We start from the raw sequence: 20,237 nt of genomic DNA, 5'->3' as shown, positions 1-20,237 counted from the left end.
CTAACAAATCTTCTCTCCCTGCATGTTTTAACCAAAGTTCACATCTATTTAAATATAAGAGTTAGTTAAGTGTGCCAGAGTTAGGCTTAGCAAAAATATATTATAACCTTTTAGCATCCTTAGGAAATCCAAAAAAACTAACTCCATCCTTTTTTCTACCTTGGGCATTTGTACAATTTCTGTAAGAGCAAACTCTACCACCATAGTATGCCCAGGTTTTTAAATTTACATTTAATTCCTCAATACCGCCACTTTTAGCCGCCATTACGAAAATAAATAAAAACAGGAAGTTTTTCCGCAAAATATATAGGTGGCGATACCGTCGCGTTTCAAAAATTAACTTACACACCTCAAAGGCAGAGTTGACCTTCCTTATCTTTCTTCCATGGTATGACGCCCAAAATAGGACTCGGACTCTCAACCGACTGTCCGACCCTAATCCGACCAAAAAACGGATTACGTGTGCTACTGGGGTTGGGGCCCCTTATAGGGTGATTTTGGGGCCCCTCAAAATTTTAAGGTAGGCAGTGGCCTACCTGGCCTACCCCCTAGCGCCGCCACTGGTAATAAACCCAAGAGGAATTTTATCGAAAATGAATTTTTCGAGTTACCTGATTTTGGAAATAAGGTAGCCCTGTTTTTTGGAGTTAGATGGCGCCTGTATCAATTGGTACGAAATTCAAATATCACAATAGTGCGTACGCGGGTTATGAGGTCCCGCGAATTGGTCAGAAATCTCACTTAAAATTAAAATTTCTAAATGAAACCGCAGAAATTATCAGTACTAACTAAAAATATAATATTCAACCAAGTCGCTCTTAATTTAAAAACAAATTAACTTTTAAGGCCAAAATCGTCAAAAACCACGAAAATGGGAAAATTATTAACTTATTGCTCTCCGATGCCAATTTTTTTAACGGGCTACCGAGGGTATGCCATATGCTTTCGACTAATATATCACTGACTCTTCTAGACCTAATTCTTGGAGAGATATGTGGAATACGGCAGCGGCGGCATCGGCTACACTGTACGTGTGGGCAAGAATGTATTTATTTATACTCAGGGAGAATTAATATGTCGAGATTATTTTTAGCGTTTCTCTATTTCCACCCGTTGGGGCCCCCGTTATGCTCCTCCGCTTTAATAAAATCAAATAATACTGCAATCTCATTGGTTCTTAAAAATTACGTTTTTCGACGCGATTAATGCTGCAGCGAGAACGCAAAAAATAAGACCGCCTCCTTCCCCCCCCCCCTTAGCGTGAGGGGGTTAGGGCCTCAACGTGTCCGTCGATAGTCTCGACATATTCATTCTCCCTGAGTATAAATAAATACATTCTTGGTGTGGGTAAAAACGTTAAATATACCTTGAAGTTTTGAAGTCTTTTCACAAATCAGGAATACTCCAGTAATCTATGATAAAAACTTTTTATACGTTTAAAAGAGGTAATGAACACTTTTAAATTACTTGTAAATCCAGTTATTAGAGAAAAATCTAGTTACGCACTTACGATATTTTCAACCGCCAGAAATAATGACGTCGGGGAGATGACCTACACCACCCAACAGATACCTGATAATAACAAGTATTAACTTTCGTTAGCACGAGAGACAGCCGTTCGTTGAAGTATTTATAGTCAATGGATATAGGTATTATATCCTTAATTGGGTTGATTAAAATCGGATAAGAATTGAAGCCATAAACGTGGAATCGGTTAAGAATTGAAGCCATAAATGTGGAATCGGTTAAGAATTGAAGCCATAAATGTGGAATCGGTTAAGAATTGAAGCCATAAATGTGGAATCGGTTAAGAATTGAAGCCATAAATGTGGAATCGGTTAAGAATTGAAGCCATAAATGTGGAATCGGTTAAGAATTGAAGCCATAAATGTGGAATCGGTTAAGAATTGAAGCAATGAATACGTTCGTGGATTTAGGACTGACTTTTGCCTAGGGAATTTTTAGATTTCGAAAATCTTTTTTCTGAAGAGTTTGATGATTGTCTGGATCCCAGAGGCAAACAGACCAAAAATGTTCTTTATATAGAGTAATGGCAGTGCTACGTCACACGACGTAACCCATGCTTTTTCCTATTCATAAAAAATTTGCGCCCACATTGGCGGCCATGGCCAAAGCTACGGAGTGCTACTACTCTATAGATAAAAAAAAGCAAGTCCTTGAAGGATCTCTATACAACGAATATAATTTGGAACGTTATTACAATTAATTTTATCTACTTACATTGATAACAACAATCACTATTTTTGGCGATAAACCTAATTCGAAAAATGTACGTAATCCTCGACGTATCTGTCCTTCGTTGTGTGTTGGCCTGAAGCCCGGAACGAAGATGGACTTGCTTATAATACCGGTTGCTGTTTTAATTTGTTTGCTTTCACTGTGGCTCATGTAAGTGCATAATTTTGGTCGTCTTAAACTCTGTAATGACTGTAGAGGTATTCAATGGTAGTAGAACAATGTAATTACATTTAAAAATATGTTTACTGTATATTACTGTTAATTTTTCGATTAGATTAGGCTTATTTTGTTTCGATGAAACGATAAAGATAGTACGAACTAAATCGAAAAATCGTCGGCAAAACGCACTACGTCATGTGTTTAACGTAACTAGCGTCAATCACCTGAAGCTTCAGTTAAACCTGGTGGCAGAAATTTGAAATTCGTTGATCCACCATAAATATTTAAAAAAAAATGCTTTTACCAAAGCAGTTTAAAGGCAGATTTAAGGGAGGGGCTAAGTAAGGACCGATCAGATATTTTAGATTTAGAGATATTTTATAGTTTATTCCATAAATGTTTGAAAACAATCGCTACGTTTTCATGGAGGTAGGAAACACTGAATTCGGACACGTGAGCCTTTTCGGTAACATGTTTTGAGCCGTTTTCATGACGTCCACTTTCAACCTTGACAACAAAAAACCACTGTTTAGAATTTTTAGACTAGTTTCGATCTCTGCAAAATCTATTGGGCTCTGACGTCCGGCTCTTCTTGTGCAGAAAGACCGAAAATGAATACGACTATCGTGTTTAAAACAGTTCTAGCTCTATTTCTAGTCGAAATAAATAATGTAACCGAAAAACCCTTTCTAGTGTATTCCATGAAGGAATGGATCAAAACGAAACGTTTTCGTTTCGTCCCGTTCAATAAACAACCCGACATTACCAACTTAAACAAACCCCAGCATATCAAACCCATGTTCGATATTCTTAGAAAAATCGGATTTTCTGAGAAAATCAGGTCCGTACACAGCCGCCAAAACTCGGGGGCGCTTAAATTATTTTAGGGGGTGCCAATGCCTTGAGTCATTTTTATCTCCCCACCTATGAAATTAGTAAATTGGGGATGCTCAAGTACTCATTTGGGGGCGCTGAGCATCCCCTGGCGCCCCCCAATGTACGGGCCTGGAGAAAATACGGGTCCATTACCCGTGTTAGAGAAAACACGTGTTAACTCTACACTGTTAAAAAAAAATTCCTTCAGAAGACGTTCAACTTAGAACAGTCTGTTCAAAAATGAACGATAGCGTTCTAAAGGTATGTAACAGAGAACGGTGTGTTCAAGATATTTTATTTCGTTCAAATAAGAACGAATGCTCTTTCGCCCTCTGGAGGAAGGCTTGTAAACTACACAATAGAATAGATTCGTTCCAATAGCTAGGAGATCGTTCCCCTTAGAACAGGTCTTACACACAATCCTATATGGTTTCTTTGTATCGTCTTCATGTACATGTACTAACATATAAGCGTGACACTTTCAACGTATGACCAAAAGTAACAAATAAGTGTGACAGTATTTTGCGGAAAACGTCGTAAGGCCAAAAGTAACAAATAAGTGTGACACTATTTTGCGGAAAACTTCGTATGGCCAAAAGTAACAAACAAGTATAACATCCATATAGTAATAAATGAGTGGTATAGAGTGCGCTTTGTTATAGGTAGTTTTTTCGTGCATTATTATGTTGTTTTAAGTTAGTGTACTGGTTGATTAAACTATTACTCGCAGTTATTTATTTCCAGGGTGAGTAAGAACATGTTGTAATGAAGTTGTTTATGTAGTTGTATGTACAGTGTGTTTGGAAATTTACCGAAGATTCAATTTCATTGTTAGAGCGTAGCTCCTTCACTAGCGACGAAGTGGAAAACGAAAAAGGGTTGTGAAAGGTCTGAATTTATAGGACACGCACCGTTTTTTTAAAGTATATTTTTATTTGATTGGCAAGGTAGACGAAATTAATTCGGAAATGTAATTGCCCAAGTTCCAGAATTAAAATTTACAGAAAATATTTCGTAATAAACTGCAATTTGGTTTGACGTTTTCAGCATAGAAATAAATTCTAACATCGTTTGTTACCAGTTCTCGGCCTTTAGGCTGGGATTAGAATGAAATAACTTTTGCGCTATGAAAAAGGTTTTATTTGTTTTACAAATATCACTTACGTGGTAGATATTTTAAGCTTAATAAGATGGTTGTAGTTGAGGAAACTTGAGGTTGGAACTAAATTCAAATTATCTAGTTTTATTAATTTAGCATGATGAACTGCCGGCAGGAGACATGAGCTATAATTTAGAAAGCAATAACGATAAAGCATTCCAAGTCGAACGAGAAAATGATCCACGGCGAACGACAAAGTGTTCCACCGCGAACGACAAAACGTTCTAATTTGAACAAAGAAGGTTTGTTCGATATAGAACATCTAAGTTCAATATTGAACCATCAACCATCGTTCTTTATCGAACGAATATTTTTTGTTCATATTAGAACAAAATGGCGTTCTGTTACAGGGACAACCTTCTGAACGGCGATTTGTTCAAATAAGAACATTTTTTTAACAGTGTAACACAACCGTTTTCATGCAATGTATAGCACGGATTTCGAAATTCGGTTTACACCAAACAAGAATTTACTACCTCCATGAAAACGTAGTCTGTGTAAGATATCACAAAAGTTATAAAACTTTAGGGCTGGTCTCAAGCATGGGCCAATAAAATATATTATAATTTAATATTTTATCAATGAATTTACTATTACGGTTTTAAGGTTCAAATTTAAGCAAAGGGTTTTAAAATATAAAAATTTCCATCTGATAAAAGGTTACGCAAATAGAGTGATTCTTCATATGGTTATGTAATTCATTAACAAAGCATATATTATCACTCTTAGAAAATCACAACATACTTGTAGGAATGTAGCTAGCATTTTAGTGTGCATTCACACGTTTTCGAGGGGTATGAGATGATGAATAGTGCTCCCGTAAGATATATATTATTAACTCCTGATCATACTAAAACGCATTATGAAAGCAGCAAAAGAAAAAGGAGAATCGACGTGTTTCGTAAGAATGGGATCCCTGGGCCCGCGCCCAACTTGATCTGGGGGAACCTGCCCGAGATCAACCAAAAGGTAAAATGCGCACTGAATTACTCACTTTCAATTCAGCCGAAATAAACCTCTTTTGCGTTTCAGAGCCTCCCGGAAGCGTTGAAGCAATGGAGAAGCAAATACGGAAAACAATTTGGGTAACTACGCAAAAACCCGTAGTTTTTAAATTTTTTAATGCACTAGTATCAGAGGTAAATGAACCGAAGTTCTCAGAATCCCATATTTCACATACTGGAGGGTTTCGGTCGGGCTGGGAACTCCGAACTAGACTCTGCAGCAGGGTTGCACGAACCCAGGAAAACACATATCAAATTCATTGGCGCGTAACAATACTAATACTTAAGTGACGTAGGAACGCTAGGAACCAGGCCGGCCATAGAAGTCGCGCACTATCCCGTCCCGTTGTTATCGGCGACAGCCTTGTCAAAGATAAATATTGGTCGATCAGAGTTTCATGACAGATACCGAATTATCGTACGTAGTTTCGATTTGGATAGTATTTAAAACCATAAGAATCGTAGGCGGAAAGATAATTTTTTTCCCGAGATCGTAGTTTTGATCGCATTTTCAGCGTACGATCGCTTCGCCGAATCGCGGTCACTGTCACTCCTCCGTTACAGAAATGTCCGGAGCAACTGACCATAGCGACACTTTATACATAAATTAGTACAGTTTATTACTCGACTTTGCTCGTTCAACTATATTTTCAAAATGCAGTAGGAAAACTACCTATATCTTCCTCCCATATCAATTTCTACAAGGCCTAGTGACCTTAGTCATCTGCAGCTGCTCGTGGCCTTAGCCCCGGCCCTGTATTCGGATCCTTTATTTCCGCTTCATTTCCTTTGGCTAAGGCCAAGAATATAAATATCAATGGCTGTATTTTTTTTAATCGTAGATATTTTTTGGGAGCCAATCCGTTTTTAGTTGTGATGGACACCGAAGTGATCAAACAAGTCCAAATAAAGGACTTCCAGTCCTTCATTAACAGACCCGTATGAAAATATGTCGAAGAAATCGCGTTGAATCGATTCGTAATATTTTAAATGAAATTTTGCAGAGGCTGGTTCCGGGCGGAGTATTCGCTGATGGCGCTTTGAGCCACCACGTCATCAACGAAATCGATGACATCTGGAAACATCAACGAGCTATTCTCACCCCGACGTTTACTAGTGGCAAAATGAAGCAGGTAAAACGATATATAAGTTGATAAATTTAAGTTTAATCACTGTTATTATTGAGCATGTTAATTTAATATTAATATTATCATTTAGTTTTGTAAAACCAAAACTATTAAATTTAAAGGGGAACGGCCAAGCTTTTCCAAATATGGCCTTATTTCCGTATCAAAAGATTAACAAGACGTTCAATATACTAACACGTACCTTTTTTGTCTTGAATAAATAGCTTTTGGCCCAAAAAGTTGAAACGAAAAATAACGCCAGGTGTTGGGGTTTGAATTTTAGCCGCCATCTTAGGGGCTGCCGCCAGCGCCCCTATCCCCGTATTAGCGATTTGCGAACTATCCTAACTTTTACAATCGCGCAATTTAGGCTTAAGTCTCTTATAACTGAAACGCGCGCGCGTGCAAAACAAATTTTTGCGTCTTCAGCAGCGCGCGCTTTTACGTTGTTTTTCTGTCTCACCGACTTCTCACCAGGTGTCGCGGCGGACGCGCGCTTTTCGATTTCCCGAAATTTCTTTATTTTATTAAAAATTAATCACTCAATATTTTTTGATGCGGTTTTCGCCATAAATTTTAGTTTTTAATTGGCTATAGGGCTATCTAACTGGTTAAAGCTTGACCGTTCCGCTTTAAATATTCGAAAGTGCACCTCGGTCAGAAAAACCGACTGTTCTTTAAAGCTTGGAGCAATTTGGTTTTGTAAAAATGATGGCTCGTGTGAATAGGACAATAGTGTCTTAAACCTCTGAATAGGCCGATAAAAATATTTCGCCTAAGTTGTTCTCTTTCCGTCGCTACTAGAGGATTTCGGAAAGGGGGTAGGAAGGGAAAGTTAGGCTGTGACGTATGTTCAACAGCAGCGCCATCTATGTGCAGATATCAAAACTATAAAAAAAGTTAAAAACCAATTTCGTCTGCTGCAGTATTTTGTGGGAAACATAAGCCTTAGCAAGAATCGTGGCCTTACGCGAACGTTTCTTATGATTAACACGTAAATTATAAGTTAAAAATATCAAATGAATCGTCTAATTGGAATTGGAGGATCTGTTCGCTGTTTTATTTAGATGCTATTTAATTTACATTTATCAAAAACATTAACAAACCTTTTCTTTGGAGAATCCGTCGCTTCAAACTTGCTGATTCGCGAATTGCGAATTCGTTAGACTGCCAAAAAAATCGTCGAAGTTGGCCGTAAATTCCGACCAATCAGAGAAATCTTCTTCTTCGCGGGTTTACGCGGGGGAAGTACTGATGGGAAGTCTCCTCGTAGTATAATATTTTTATCGGCCTATTAGAACATCGAGCTTTCTAACCAGTGACGAAGCCGGTTAGATTTTGAAAAGCACAATTAAATGTGTAACTAAGTTTAACAGTAGCTAGTCACTTAAAGTCAACTGATGACCAATGCATACATCAAGCATGGGCAAACTAGTAGTTTGTCCATGCATCAAGCGCGCTAGAGCTTTTGTCTTTCGCAAAGCTACGACTACCTTATACTCAGTGATGTAGTCCTAAAATAAAAAGAACCGGGGCGCTACCTGGGTACGGCCAACTTCGATTTGGCGCGTAACCGAAGTTAGCTGTACCGGCTGCTATAAATGTAGGTCCAACTTCGATTTTTAGCGTGATCGAAGTTGGCCGTACCTAGGTAACGATTTGAAATTGCTATGGTATTTTTCTGCGGGCAAAATTTATCATAAAGTCACACACCCTTTATTCGAGAAAAATGATTTATGAAATAGAAATAAGGCGTGCCCTGGAAAGTTGAAAAAAAGAGGCAGGGCGCGCCCTGGCAAAATGGAAAAACCAAGGCGGGGCGGAGCCCTGCCTTTGAAAAAAGCACCGGGGCGACGCCCTGCCCCGCCCTGGCCCGACTACACCACTGCTTATTCTGCGTAGGCAGTTGATGCCTTGAGTCTCCAGTCGCACGTTTTCGGGAACCAATAAGATTGATTGTCAGTTAGAGGGGAGGGGCATACTTAAATACAAATAAATAAATAATCTTACAGATGATACCTCACATGGACAAAGCCGTAGATTGCCTTCTGAGCAAAATTGACGCTCAAATCGAAAAGGATTCCGGTTTCGACATTTACGAAATGTTCAAAGGGTTGACGTTGGACGTCATTTCGAGAACCGCTTTCGGCACGGAGACCAATGTCCAATCCAATCCGGAGGACCCATTTCTGCTCGGAGTCAAAGAACTTCTCGGAGACGGATCATCACCATATCTCACCCTGGTATCCTGTAAGTGCCACAATTTCACCGTTTGAGGGAAAATCCGATATGTTTTAAAATATATTACTGTTTTGCATTTATGAAAATAGTTAAGTTTTATGAGTCGTAATTGGGTTACGAAATTGAAAGACAAAATATTCAATAATTCCACGCCAATGTTAATCTCGCTTTTAAAATTCTTAGATTGGAAATTTATTTTTGTCATGTCCAAGGGCGTATCCAGAAGTTTATTTCGGGTGGGGTTTGAACTATGCATTCTTTTTTTGACCTAAGATCCATTTACTGTTTGCACTCCCAGGGTTCATTTTGGGGACTTGAACTACCAAACCCACTCCCTTGGGTCCTGTCCTCGGTTATGACTTGCGCTGCAGGTAATAACCACTTAATTCTTATCTAAATAAAATTAAAATAAGCGTTCACTAATTTAAAAGTAAAATTTCTGACAACAGTGGCTTATTACGCTTAGGCAGTATAAAGCGTCTTGAAAAATTAGGTGTAATTTTGATTCCTGATTGGAGTATGATACGCAGTGACTTCCTTGAACAAATTATCTTGGCTACTAAGCTCGGAGGAAACCCGTGGGAAAGGTGCATGTTGTGTCAAGGGTTGAGTTATTGAACAGCTACTATTTTAAATCATTTAATAACTATATTTAAAATTACAAAAGTTGGAGTTTTAAGTATATTGTTTCTACAGTCAAGTGACTGCCTTGACGTCCGATCCCTTAACTGACGCGATATGCTTGCTTATGCACGAAATACAAATGTATGTAGATATATTACAGCGCACTAGTCCGACCTGTGCTTAAGATGGTGACATACGTAACATAATGGGGAATGGTGGTTAGAGAAGCTTACAAACTGTTGGCTTTTCGTTTGCAGAACAGACAATTTGCCATTACAATTTACAACAACACAATACCAGGCGAAAATGCAGCAGTTTGTGTAGCTTTCTCTTTGACCGCAACGGGGCTCCATGTAAACTGAAAAGTCTAAATTGACACTGCTAAAGACCAATCACTAAATCCATCAACCGCGATCCTGGTCGATATCAACATAAAATTCGTTAAATCCCACTATCAAACGTCCTACTTTATACCGCACTAATTCAATTTTGGAACGAAGCGAGTGTTTCCTTGGAAACTTCCATGGATAACATTATTTTAACCCATCAAAATATTTCTAGTATGTTTCCCTGAGATTCACTTCTTGCTGGGCCCCATGAGGAAGATGACGGCGGTGTTAGAATCATTGTTGGCTATCAGCCACGTTCGCGCTATGTTGTCTCAATGTATTGACATGGTTCGTTTGAGAAAATCTGATCCCAAGGTGAGTTTATATTCTAGACGTTCCTGCTGAAATGCTGGGGTCACTTAACCTCTGTATAACGGTACTGTCTAATAATTTTTTCCAGAACCGCCGTGAAGACATGCTTCAGCTGATGATTGACGCGGAACTCTCAGGCGACATGAAAAACGTGACGGGAGAATCCCTGACTGCCGGATACGAATCAGAAGTGAAACAGTCCACTATTGCCGGTGATTACACTGGGTTAAATAAAAAATGCCTGTTAAAGAAAATATAACCTCTATCATAAGCCTATCATAACGTCCCCATAAGAAAAGGTCTACCATAGGAGCCCATGTTAACGGCGTTGTCCTGGATAAAAGAAAATGAACGTACGACGATAGGGCAGTAGTGACATCTTCGTTTTCCAAATTTCTACCTAGAATTTTGAGATGAAATTGAAATCTGAGGAAAGTGCCCTACCCAGATATTTTGGTGATCATTAAAGTTTTTCAGTTGAACGCATTTTTATTTTAATATAATAAAATTTAATTTTTTCGTTCAAAAAACAATTAGCAATTAGAAATATAAACAAATAAATTTATAAAAATATGAATATCTATAAATGTTAAATATTTGTCGAACCATCGCAACCATAGTCTATAAATCTCTCTTCGTCCAAGTTCGTCGTGACACCTGATCATGGCGCTCGTTCCGCGTGCAAACTTGCAGTCAATCTAACACAAACGGGCCGCCCGTCAATCGTTACATTCTCTGCTCGATTGCCCATTGAGCATTGGACGACAGATTAACATTCTAAATTTCATCAATTTAAAAATATGCATTGCGGAGCGCCTCGCTCGCTCATACTTCGCCACTAAAAACAGTGCCCTACTAGTCAGGGCTGCCTTATCCATAAGGCAGACTAGGGAAAGTGCCTAGGGCCTACTAAAATTTAAGGAGATATAAGGGCCTACGATTCTATGTAATAGGGCCTACGAAGGTCCGAAAAGTCAGTCAATGAGAGATTTTTGCCTAAGGCCTACGGAAAGGTTAACACGGCCCTGCTACTAGTGCCCTACTCAAATTTTAAGGCTGGTTACGGCGCTGGTTGATAAATGCCACACAAAACGCGTCTAAATCTCACGTTTGAAAAATAAATACCTCAGAAACCAGTTCTCTTATTCCTAAAAGCCAGTTTTAGGTTCTGATGAATCTTTTGCTACGATAAGTGTTAATTTTAAGTTTGAAAGTGACATAATTGTGACTAAGCCTTGGCTACGGTGCTAAGGGCTCGCGGCGGAGATTTCTCTCGCCTGGTTCTAAGTTTAAAAACGTTCGCGCACGCCTTCTGCGCATTCATCATGCAACGCGCGACATTCATTTGGGTAAATACGTAGTTGATGACGTAGCCACTAGGAGGTACAGATTTTGAACACCTACCTCTTAATAACGGGTGATCGTCAAAAATTTGACTTAAGCCTTTGCTTATGCACAAAGGAGTTCCACTTCCTCCTATGGCTTTTGACATTTTCGACGCTTGCTTGGTGGTTTTTAGAGGTGGTAATTGTTATGGTTTTCTGGAAACCGAAAACTAATACTATCTGCATAGACATTTTCTTTCCCAACACTAGTTTTCTTACTGAGGAATTGTAATAATTTTGTTTTGAAGGTGACGCAAAAAAGAAGTCGTCGAGCTATGCTCTCAACACTAGCGAAGTTGCATCCAACACAATTCTCTTCGTCTTCGCGGGGTAAGACAGCAAAAATGATGCTCTAACAAGAATGTTAGATTGGGGAAGAATGACAATGTCGAGACAATTTTCAGCTTTGCTCCCAATCCACCCCCCCCCCCCCCCCCCATCTTCAAGCTCTAGCAATAAGCTACTTTCCCCAAAAAATCCAGGTTGGGCCTCCAGTCTCCAGTCCTCCAGTAACCAAACATCAACCAATCCGGTATCCCTTCCTTAGATAGGGTCCAGATTTAAGGAATCAGCGACAGTTAAAAATTTCAACCCACTTTATATTATCGTTTATTGTTGGTGTGGGAAATACGCGCGTAAAACAGTGTTATAAAAGTGTAAAGGAAACATGTTAGAATTCAGACGTAGCTTTATTGTCTACACTCTAATCTCCTTCAAGTTCCCTCAACACGTTTTCAAGAGATCAAAAGTAATGAAGTCACCAAGTAATAATTAGTAATATAAACCAAAAATGGAACGAAAACTAAAATCGCAATATAATCCGGCAATATATACCTTCATGGCGTAGTTAGGTTAGGCGCCCACTGGCTCTCAGTTTCGTATTCGTCCTGCCTTCCACAAGGCATTGTCTCGGTTACGAAGCAAAGGCTTGTGAATGGTAGGACGGAGACGTTACGAAGAGCAGTGAGCAGGGCCGCCTTATCCATAAGGCAGATTATACAAAGTGCCTAGGGCCTACGAAACTTTTAGGAGACATAAGGTCCTACGATTCCATATAATAGGGCCTACGAAGCTCCGAAAAGACGGTAATTGAGAGATTTTTGCCTAAGGCCTACGGAAAGGTTAAAACAACCCTGGCAGTGGGCGCCTGGCTTTAAAGGTACACCCTGGTGTTTGAATTTAACCAGATTCACGTGCTGGTTTCCAGAATACGATTGGTGGTAAATCAAACGCCAGTGTATGAGAAGTAGAGGAAACTAGTGAATAAATGCACTACAATGCGTAAAACGTTGCATTTTTGACTGGGACTCTCTTTTTAGTTACGAAACGACAAGCACGGCGTTAGGGTTCACAGCGCACGTCTTGGTTAATAATCCTGAAATTCAAGAAAGGATTCGACAGGAAATACTTCGAGTCGAAGAGGAAGACGTAAATAGTTTTTTTGCTTTTAATTTAGCGATGGTTTTGGGATATCTTTAATTTTTTACAATGTAAGATGTGTAAAAGACTAATCAGGCTCCCCAAAAACCTTGAAAGGCTATAGACGCTTCATTAAAACATCTACAAGAAAATTGCTAATAAGTAATATATCCGAGAGACATGACCTGCAAGTAATTACTTGAAATAATAGAAACTTTTCACCTGTACGAAGTACAAGTGTTTGACATATTAAGGCTTAGCAAAAGCACGACATTCGGTTAACAGGTGACGCTGAAAAGGGGGGAAATACGAAAGAGGGCAAAGTATCATATTTTCTTTAAAGTCGTCTACTACTACTTCAATTAAATTTTTCGAAATAATTTATTGGTATTCACTCGTAATACAAATTAAAAAATTCCATAAAAATATAAAAATAATTATTACACATATAATAGTTAGAAAACGTCCACGACATGATGTAGGAGCAGACGACTTTGAAGAAAATAAGGTGCTTTGTCCTCTATCGTAATCCCCCCCTCTTCTAAGCCTCGGCGATATAAAATTGCAATCATGATTGACCTTAGGAGTGGTTAAAAAATGTCGAACCACCGTCAAGAATTATAATTTATACGAAAATCAATTATATAAATCAATAAAATTATCTTATGAACTATTTCAGGGTAAAATAGACTATATCAGTTTAAGTAAACTAAAATACATGGACATGGTGTTCTCGGAGGTACTGCGATACTATCCCCCTGTTACCACGTAAGTTAATTTCCTTCTATTTATACTGTCTTAGTACCTAATTTCAAAAGAGGTTAAAATATATCAATCGTACTGCACTCTCACTATCTCCGCTATCCTCGCTCACCTAGCAGTGATTGTAGGTGGTGATCTTGGTATATTCCTCCTATCATCCTGGAACTGCTTCTGCTAGAGAGCTTTCTCCCTTTTGAGTTTGAAGGGGTGAAGGTTTGACTAGGTTTTGAATATGAATATATGAATGCGAAACACTTCATATTATTTATCTGTTAGTAGGCCTTTCTGTAAAGTAACATTGGCATTCTTGTTTTGATGCTTCTGATGCGTCACGGATAACGTATCGATGACGTATAACTATGAAATTATATAAAGGTTAATTTGACGAGGCTCCCTGTTTTTAAGTATAGAATGAATTGAACTTCTTCGTATTTCGTGACGAATGAGCTACATAACAACAAGACAGTTCAGCAAGCGTAGCTTATTTTATGGAAATACCTATTTTTCTTGGCAGACCAAAATTCCTTGAAAATTTCGCTGTACTACTGATAAAAAATTTCCAAAAGCGGGTAAAGAGTCCGCTGAGCTCCCCTAAAATTAAACCGTAAATACCGTTAAAAAGTTGATGTTAGTTGAATTTAAAATCTTAATTGGGAAATGAAGAAAACGGGGTAATTTAAAAAATCAGATATATGAGGGAGTCCTGGACTCCTAAAGAAAATCAACAGATTGAGGGGTCTGCGTCCAGAGCACCCTCGTGAAAATAGTCACTATTTACAAGTCTGTTACTTACTGTACCATTATAACTGCCAACTTTTAAACAACTGCGATAGCAAGGTGACCAGTAATGGTTGGAACCAAATGGCCACTAGCGTACTATATCTCTATACCCACAAACACACTCTTAAGTATGCCATTAAGAGCAATATAAAATGCTTTAAAATTTGGGAGGTTGTACTTGGTGGTGGACATATTTCAATTTTAAATTACCATTTTACACTCCGCCAAATCTACATTCATTTATCGTAAGATAGGAGTTTTTCTCAAGTTTACACAGGGTTTTCTTTGAACGAATCTATCTCCGTCTAAGCTCAGGCGTCGGAATTCTACATAAGATTGTAGGAATAGAAACTCCTACAGTCTTCTCATTCTAAAGGTCAATCAACCGCCCTCCTAGTGGAAAAAAGTTAAACAAAACGTGAAATTCGTTGAGCCACCTAAGAACATCTTAAATTTCTGTATACTCTCTTATGCATCACCCTCGATTTTTCCTGTAGATAAACCTTTTTCCCCCAAAATGGCGGCCATTCTACTAATCGATATAATGAAACAATAACTGAACCTCAAGTTATACTACCATTTCGTTAATTCCCCAGCTGTTATGTTCATTGTATAATTTCTTATACTTACTTTTCAGATTCGTATCAAGATTTTCCAAAAAGAATATTTCATACGGCAGCGTTCGAATCCCCAAAGACGTCAGTGTGATCGTCCCAGCGGAACTTCTACACAGAGATCCCGAGTTGTGGAGCGAACCAGATCAATTTATTCCCGAAAGGTCAGTCTTTCGTTGTTTATTTCTTTTAGAAGAGCTTTCTCCAAAGTTACATTTGTTCCTTTTAGATTCGCCCCAGAGAACCGGGGCAAAATAAACTCAATGGCTTATCAGCCGTTTGGGCAAGGTCCCCGCAACTGCATCGGGATGCGATTCGCCCAAGTGGAAGCTAAATTAGCCCTCGCCCGAATACTACGGCAATACAAGTTGCTTCCCTGTGCTAAAACTGAAACTGTAAGTTGAAATTAGATGTTTTTTTCATCTAATTAAGATGTGCTTTCGTAACCAATTGAATTTTATGTTAAGAACACTGAAATTAACTAAAGTTATTTATCTGGTTCTACCAGTAAATTATATATGTATGGAATGTTTAAGCATCCATTGTCATTTCAACTCACACAGAAAATGAATTTACGAAATCCCGACTCGTTCTAACACCGAAGTTCTTGTATTTGGGCTGACATTAATTATTATGACGCCCCTCAAAAATTGTATTAAAGAGCAACGTTTTGAAACTTGACTTCCAGTGCCAAGGCTTAACGCGAAAATTAGTTTTTTAACTTTTTGATTGAACGAAAAATATGCTCTCCGAGCCACTCGCACTCATCATCTCGATCAAGTTGCAGTGGACCTTTCTATACTAACCACCGGTAATTTTACCAGCGCAGGTCGGGTGGCAAGACTTTCGCATCCGCCACTGCCAAAGCTACTCTGCTTGCCGTCACGAGTATGACATTATCCCGCTCCTTCCTTCGAAGGCCCGGCGATGGCTCCGATCACATATTTTGCACATGGTATCCAGAAACTCCTCTTTCTAACCAAGGCCTTCAAGGCTCCTGGGCCTGATGTGGTCCCGTCGGCTCTTATCCACCACTGTGCCGACCTGCTAGCGGCACCGCTGGCGTCCATATTCCAACTGTCCTACGTCACGGACTTGGACAACGTTACCCCGGTCCCTAAAGGAACCGAAGATTCCGATCCAGCAGAATACCACCCCATTGCCTTGCTCTGTCTAGTCCTCAAGATCAACGAGCACGTCGGTGCCCCGGCTATTACGAGCCATTTCAGCATCCATGATCTAATTCGCCCGTAACAGCATGGGATTCGCAGCGGATTCAGCACCGAAACACAGTGCTGCGTTGACGACTAGTCCTCTGGTCTTGAATCTTCTGGGTGGCTGGACATCATTTTCCTTGACTTTCCCAAGGCCTTCGACTCGGTCCCCCACTATCTCCTGAAGGCCAAGCTTCACTCGTATGGAGTCCAGGGCAAAACCCTTTTTTGGCTCGGCGCCTACCTCCGTGGTCCTTCCAGGGGCTACATCGGAATGGCTCCACGCTGCCTCTGGAGTCCCCCTGCGGTTCGTCATCTACAATAACGACATGCGATGGCGTTGTGTCACCAATTTATATCTTTACCAATGACGTCGCGCTCTCGCGTACCATCTACTCTCCCCCGACGTCTCAATTCTTCAACAAGACCTTACTTCCATCCCGGAATGTAGTCAAACTGGGCGTCTTCCGTTAAATACGGCTAAATTCACAGTGCTGACCCTCACGTCACTCATTAAGCACCGCTGCGGCAAGTCACTGCCCAAAAATACCTCGGTGTTACACTTACACCCACCCATGTCGATAAAATAACCTCCCAAGCGTCGCGATCTCTGGAGACTGAGACTCTTCCGCCGGCATTTATCCCATTGTTCATTCGCAAGCAATGCCTATCCTGGAATGTTGTTCCGCGGTGTGGAATCCCGACAAGATCCGTGACATCCATGCTCTTGATATGGTTCATCGACGCACAGTCCGTTTAGCGGCCGTGGTAGGCTTCTCATTGAATAGATTTGTCTCTATCTGCACAACCAAGTTCCGCGGTTAAACCATAGAGGAACTAGGTTAAACAGTAGTTAGGGCCGATTTGTCAGCCCCTTTCATCCGACCCCCACTGAAAACATTTTTAAAAAATACGCAGTCTTATAATTTTGTATCCGATTGACTTTTAAATTCCGTTTAATTTTTAATCTATATTACCAGGAAACTATATAGGTATACACTTGGAACGTCTAAGGAAGATTTTTACGGCCGTGTCTTAAAGCGGGAAAACTCACGATAAAAACTCGCGCCTCGGTACCCTAATTCGACGAAAACTCGTCATTAAGCCTAGTCATGGTTATTATATTATTTGCTTACCTGATTATCTCTTTTATAACCATACAAATACCTGAAATTAGGTATCACTACACTTCTTTCGCGAAGAACATTATAATTACTTTAAAATATTAAGTACGATAACAAATTGAGGTTTTTAAATCTATTGTTTTATAAGTCTATTTTGCGCGGGAAGATCGCCTATTTGTTACCATGACGACGCATTCTTTTCGCGTCAAACCTCCAATGAATTTGAAATGTCGTGTTACGTCTAACACTTGACGTAGTTAAGCCCCGCCTTTTTCTCGACGCGCTTTCATCACCGTCCCAATGGAACCTTAGACATTCCCAGTGTATACCTCTATAGTTTTCTGATATTACTGCTATACTTCTACACTGTGTGCACGTTTCAGCTCTGTCAGGTAAACAGGGGACGCAACTGCCCCCTATTTAAAAACAATTACGCAGTCTTATAATTTTGGATCCGATTGACCTTGAAATTCCGTTTCATTTCTCATCTTTATTACTGCTATACCTCTACACTGTGTGCACGTTTCAGCTCAGTCAGGAAAACAGGGGACGCAACAGCCCCCTTTTCTGATTTTGAGCGTTGATTTACGCAGAGTACGAAAGTTCCCAAAAATCTCGCGGATAATGCGTTATTAATAGATTAGTTTCTATTGGATTTGAGATACGGGACCCAAATTTAGAATACAGATAAAGAAGCTGAAGTCTGACGCTATGCTTAACCATTTCAACACGCGCCGAGGCTTATTGAGCGTACGCGAATTTTCTTCTTAGTTCCTATTGGATTTGAGATACGGGGCTTAAACCTTGAATATAGGTAAAGGTGGTTACGTTTGGCACTATGCTTAGCTATATTAACATGCGCCAAGGCTTATAGATCCTATAGGAATGTTCTTCGTAGTTTGGACTGGATATGAGATACGGGGCTCAAACTTTTAAACCAGTTAGGAAGCTGAAGTCTGACCCTATGTTTAACTCTTTTAGCCCGCGCCAAGGGTTAGTGAGCGTATGCGAATTTTCTTCGTAGTTCCTATGGGATTTGAGATACGGAGCTCAAACTTAGAATACAGATAAAGAAGCTTACGTCTGACGCTATGCTTAACCATTTGACACGCTCCAAGGCTTAGGGAAAAATTAATTTCACCTCATTGATGTGGAACTAATATTACGGCCTTGGCTGGCTTGTTTCACTCTTGTTTCGTCTGTGCAGAGCGTTTTAATATACCTAAGAAGCTAAAAATGTCCAAATTGACTAATCTAATGGTGTACTATCCATGCCATTACCTTCGGTGTTTTTTTTTATATTCCTTCACGGAAGCTTGTTCCGCCACCAGGGTTCGCAGTGTTTCCGTTCTTATATTATAGGAAATCGTACAGTGTAATGAACCAAAGTATGTAAAAATATTTCCACATTATCTTTCCTGGAAATTATTCAAAAATTTCGGGTCTCTGGCACACTGCGTAGGGATAGGCCCTTCAATAAATACCGCTCTCTTTTTTATTTCCCCCCAACGCGCATACGCGTGAGTCACTGTATAAAATAGTCACGTGTTCATGTTAGTTTTATTTGTAAGGCTTAAACGCACTCTCGCAAGCTCAAAATTGGTGTTAGCGTCGAGTTCGGGACTACTTATTTTATTTCAATTTTTTCCATTAGATAGTAGCGGCAATGAGAGTAGCGGAGGTGTCTCTAACTACGCTGTACAGCCAAAGGTAGCGGAGAGAGGATTTTCAGCCCCCTGGAGTGACTGATTTCTAACTCTTTGTGGCATATCGTTCATTCCTTCCCACATATACTTTTACTCTAAGGTTCGACTTTCACAATAAACATTGAAGTGAGATTGGAATAGCTCGTAGCATGAGTCGCGATAGACTCCATCGCCATCTCTTTTTCATCAAAGAACTAAAAGCTACCTATGTGAGAAAATTCAGCTGGCGAGAGTGCGTTTAAGTTGATAACGCGTTCATTTGTTTTTCTTTCAGGAGGCGCGTGCGAAATTGAACGAGCCTTTAAATATTGGAATATTAAGCAGCGCGCGCGTTAAAATATAACGCTTTCACAAGAATGTCCTGGCTCTCTGTATTACTACCAAGGGCGTATTTCAGGGTTGGAGTTTGGGGGTCAACTCCCCCCCGAAATCAAATAAAACCCTGGATATGCCCTTGTATGATACCGTACCCTGGCTTTCGCTGTCTCCATTTTGAGCAGTTCAGATCTTAGGCACTTACCAGATAAAGGTTTTTCTCAATATTCTTCTCACATTGGGAGGCTTGGTCTACTCGAATGTTCGTTTCATCTTCTGATAATTAATTTAATTATATATATATATTTTTTACAGGGAGATATCGAAATTGTTTTTAAAGTGGCGATATCAGCTCCGAAGAATGGAGTGTTTGTTAAAGCTCAGAAGATATAGGATTGGTATAGGATGAATTTAGGATAGATACAACTAAAGATTTTTTAAATTTTATAAATGTGTTGTATCATATCATTTTGAAAATATATTATTTTGGTAAATAAAAATATATTCCTTTGACAAATAAACATGATAATATATTAGTTTGATAAAACTATAGCCAAACCGTCGCGCCAGAAAGAACCTAGAGTTCACTAAATTATTTTCCAGGCTTTATTCTTCATTTCAGCAAAATTGATATAGAACTTCGTACCCTAGATTCGAATTCGGATAGCTTTCTGATTTAAGTTTTTGTAACGAAACGTTTACCCACTTCCGGCACGTGACCGCCGAAAACTATGCCTCCATCGGTCGCTGCCATAGTCATATCATGGC

The 20,237-nt window shown here is 39.5% G+C and overlaps 1 protein-coding gene across 1 annotated transcript; it reads left to right on the top strand.

Annotated features, from left to right (window-relative positions):
* The first annotated feature begins 2,302 nt into the window (after positions 1-2,302).
* Positions 2,303-19,990, top strand: LOC149959836 (cytochrome P450 3A6-like). The gene is made up of 14 exons (XM_090166544.1): positions 2,303-2,409; positions 5,326-5,422; positions 5,486-5,538; positions 6,300-6,396; positions 6,462-6,590; positions 8,597-8,834; positions 10,011-10,153; positions 10,239-10,362; positions 11,784-11,865; positions 12,855-12,963; positions 13,634-13,722; positions 15,134-15,274; positions 15,340-15,505; positions 19,785-19,990. The coding sequence occupies exons 1-14, from the start codon at positions 2,351-2,353 to the stop codon at positions 19,860-19,862; spliced, it is 1,605 nt and encodes a 534-aa protein (XP_090022670.1). The 5' UTR covers positions 2,303-2,350; the 3' UTR covers positions 19,863-19,990.
* Positions 19,991-20,237: the final 247 nt, after the last annotated feature.

The sequence above is a fragment of the Leiobunum rupestre genome, chromosome 2 (assembly GCF_980474605.1).
Source record: "Leiobunum rupestre chromosome 2, qqLeiRupe1.1.hap1, whole genome shotgun sequence".
NCBI lineage: Eukaryota > Metazoa > Arthropoda > Arachnida > Opiliones > Sclerosomatidae > Leiobunum > Leiobunum rupestre.
Note: the sequence above shows the minus strand (reverse complement) of the source record. Positions and strands in the feature narration are given on the sequence as shown.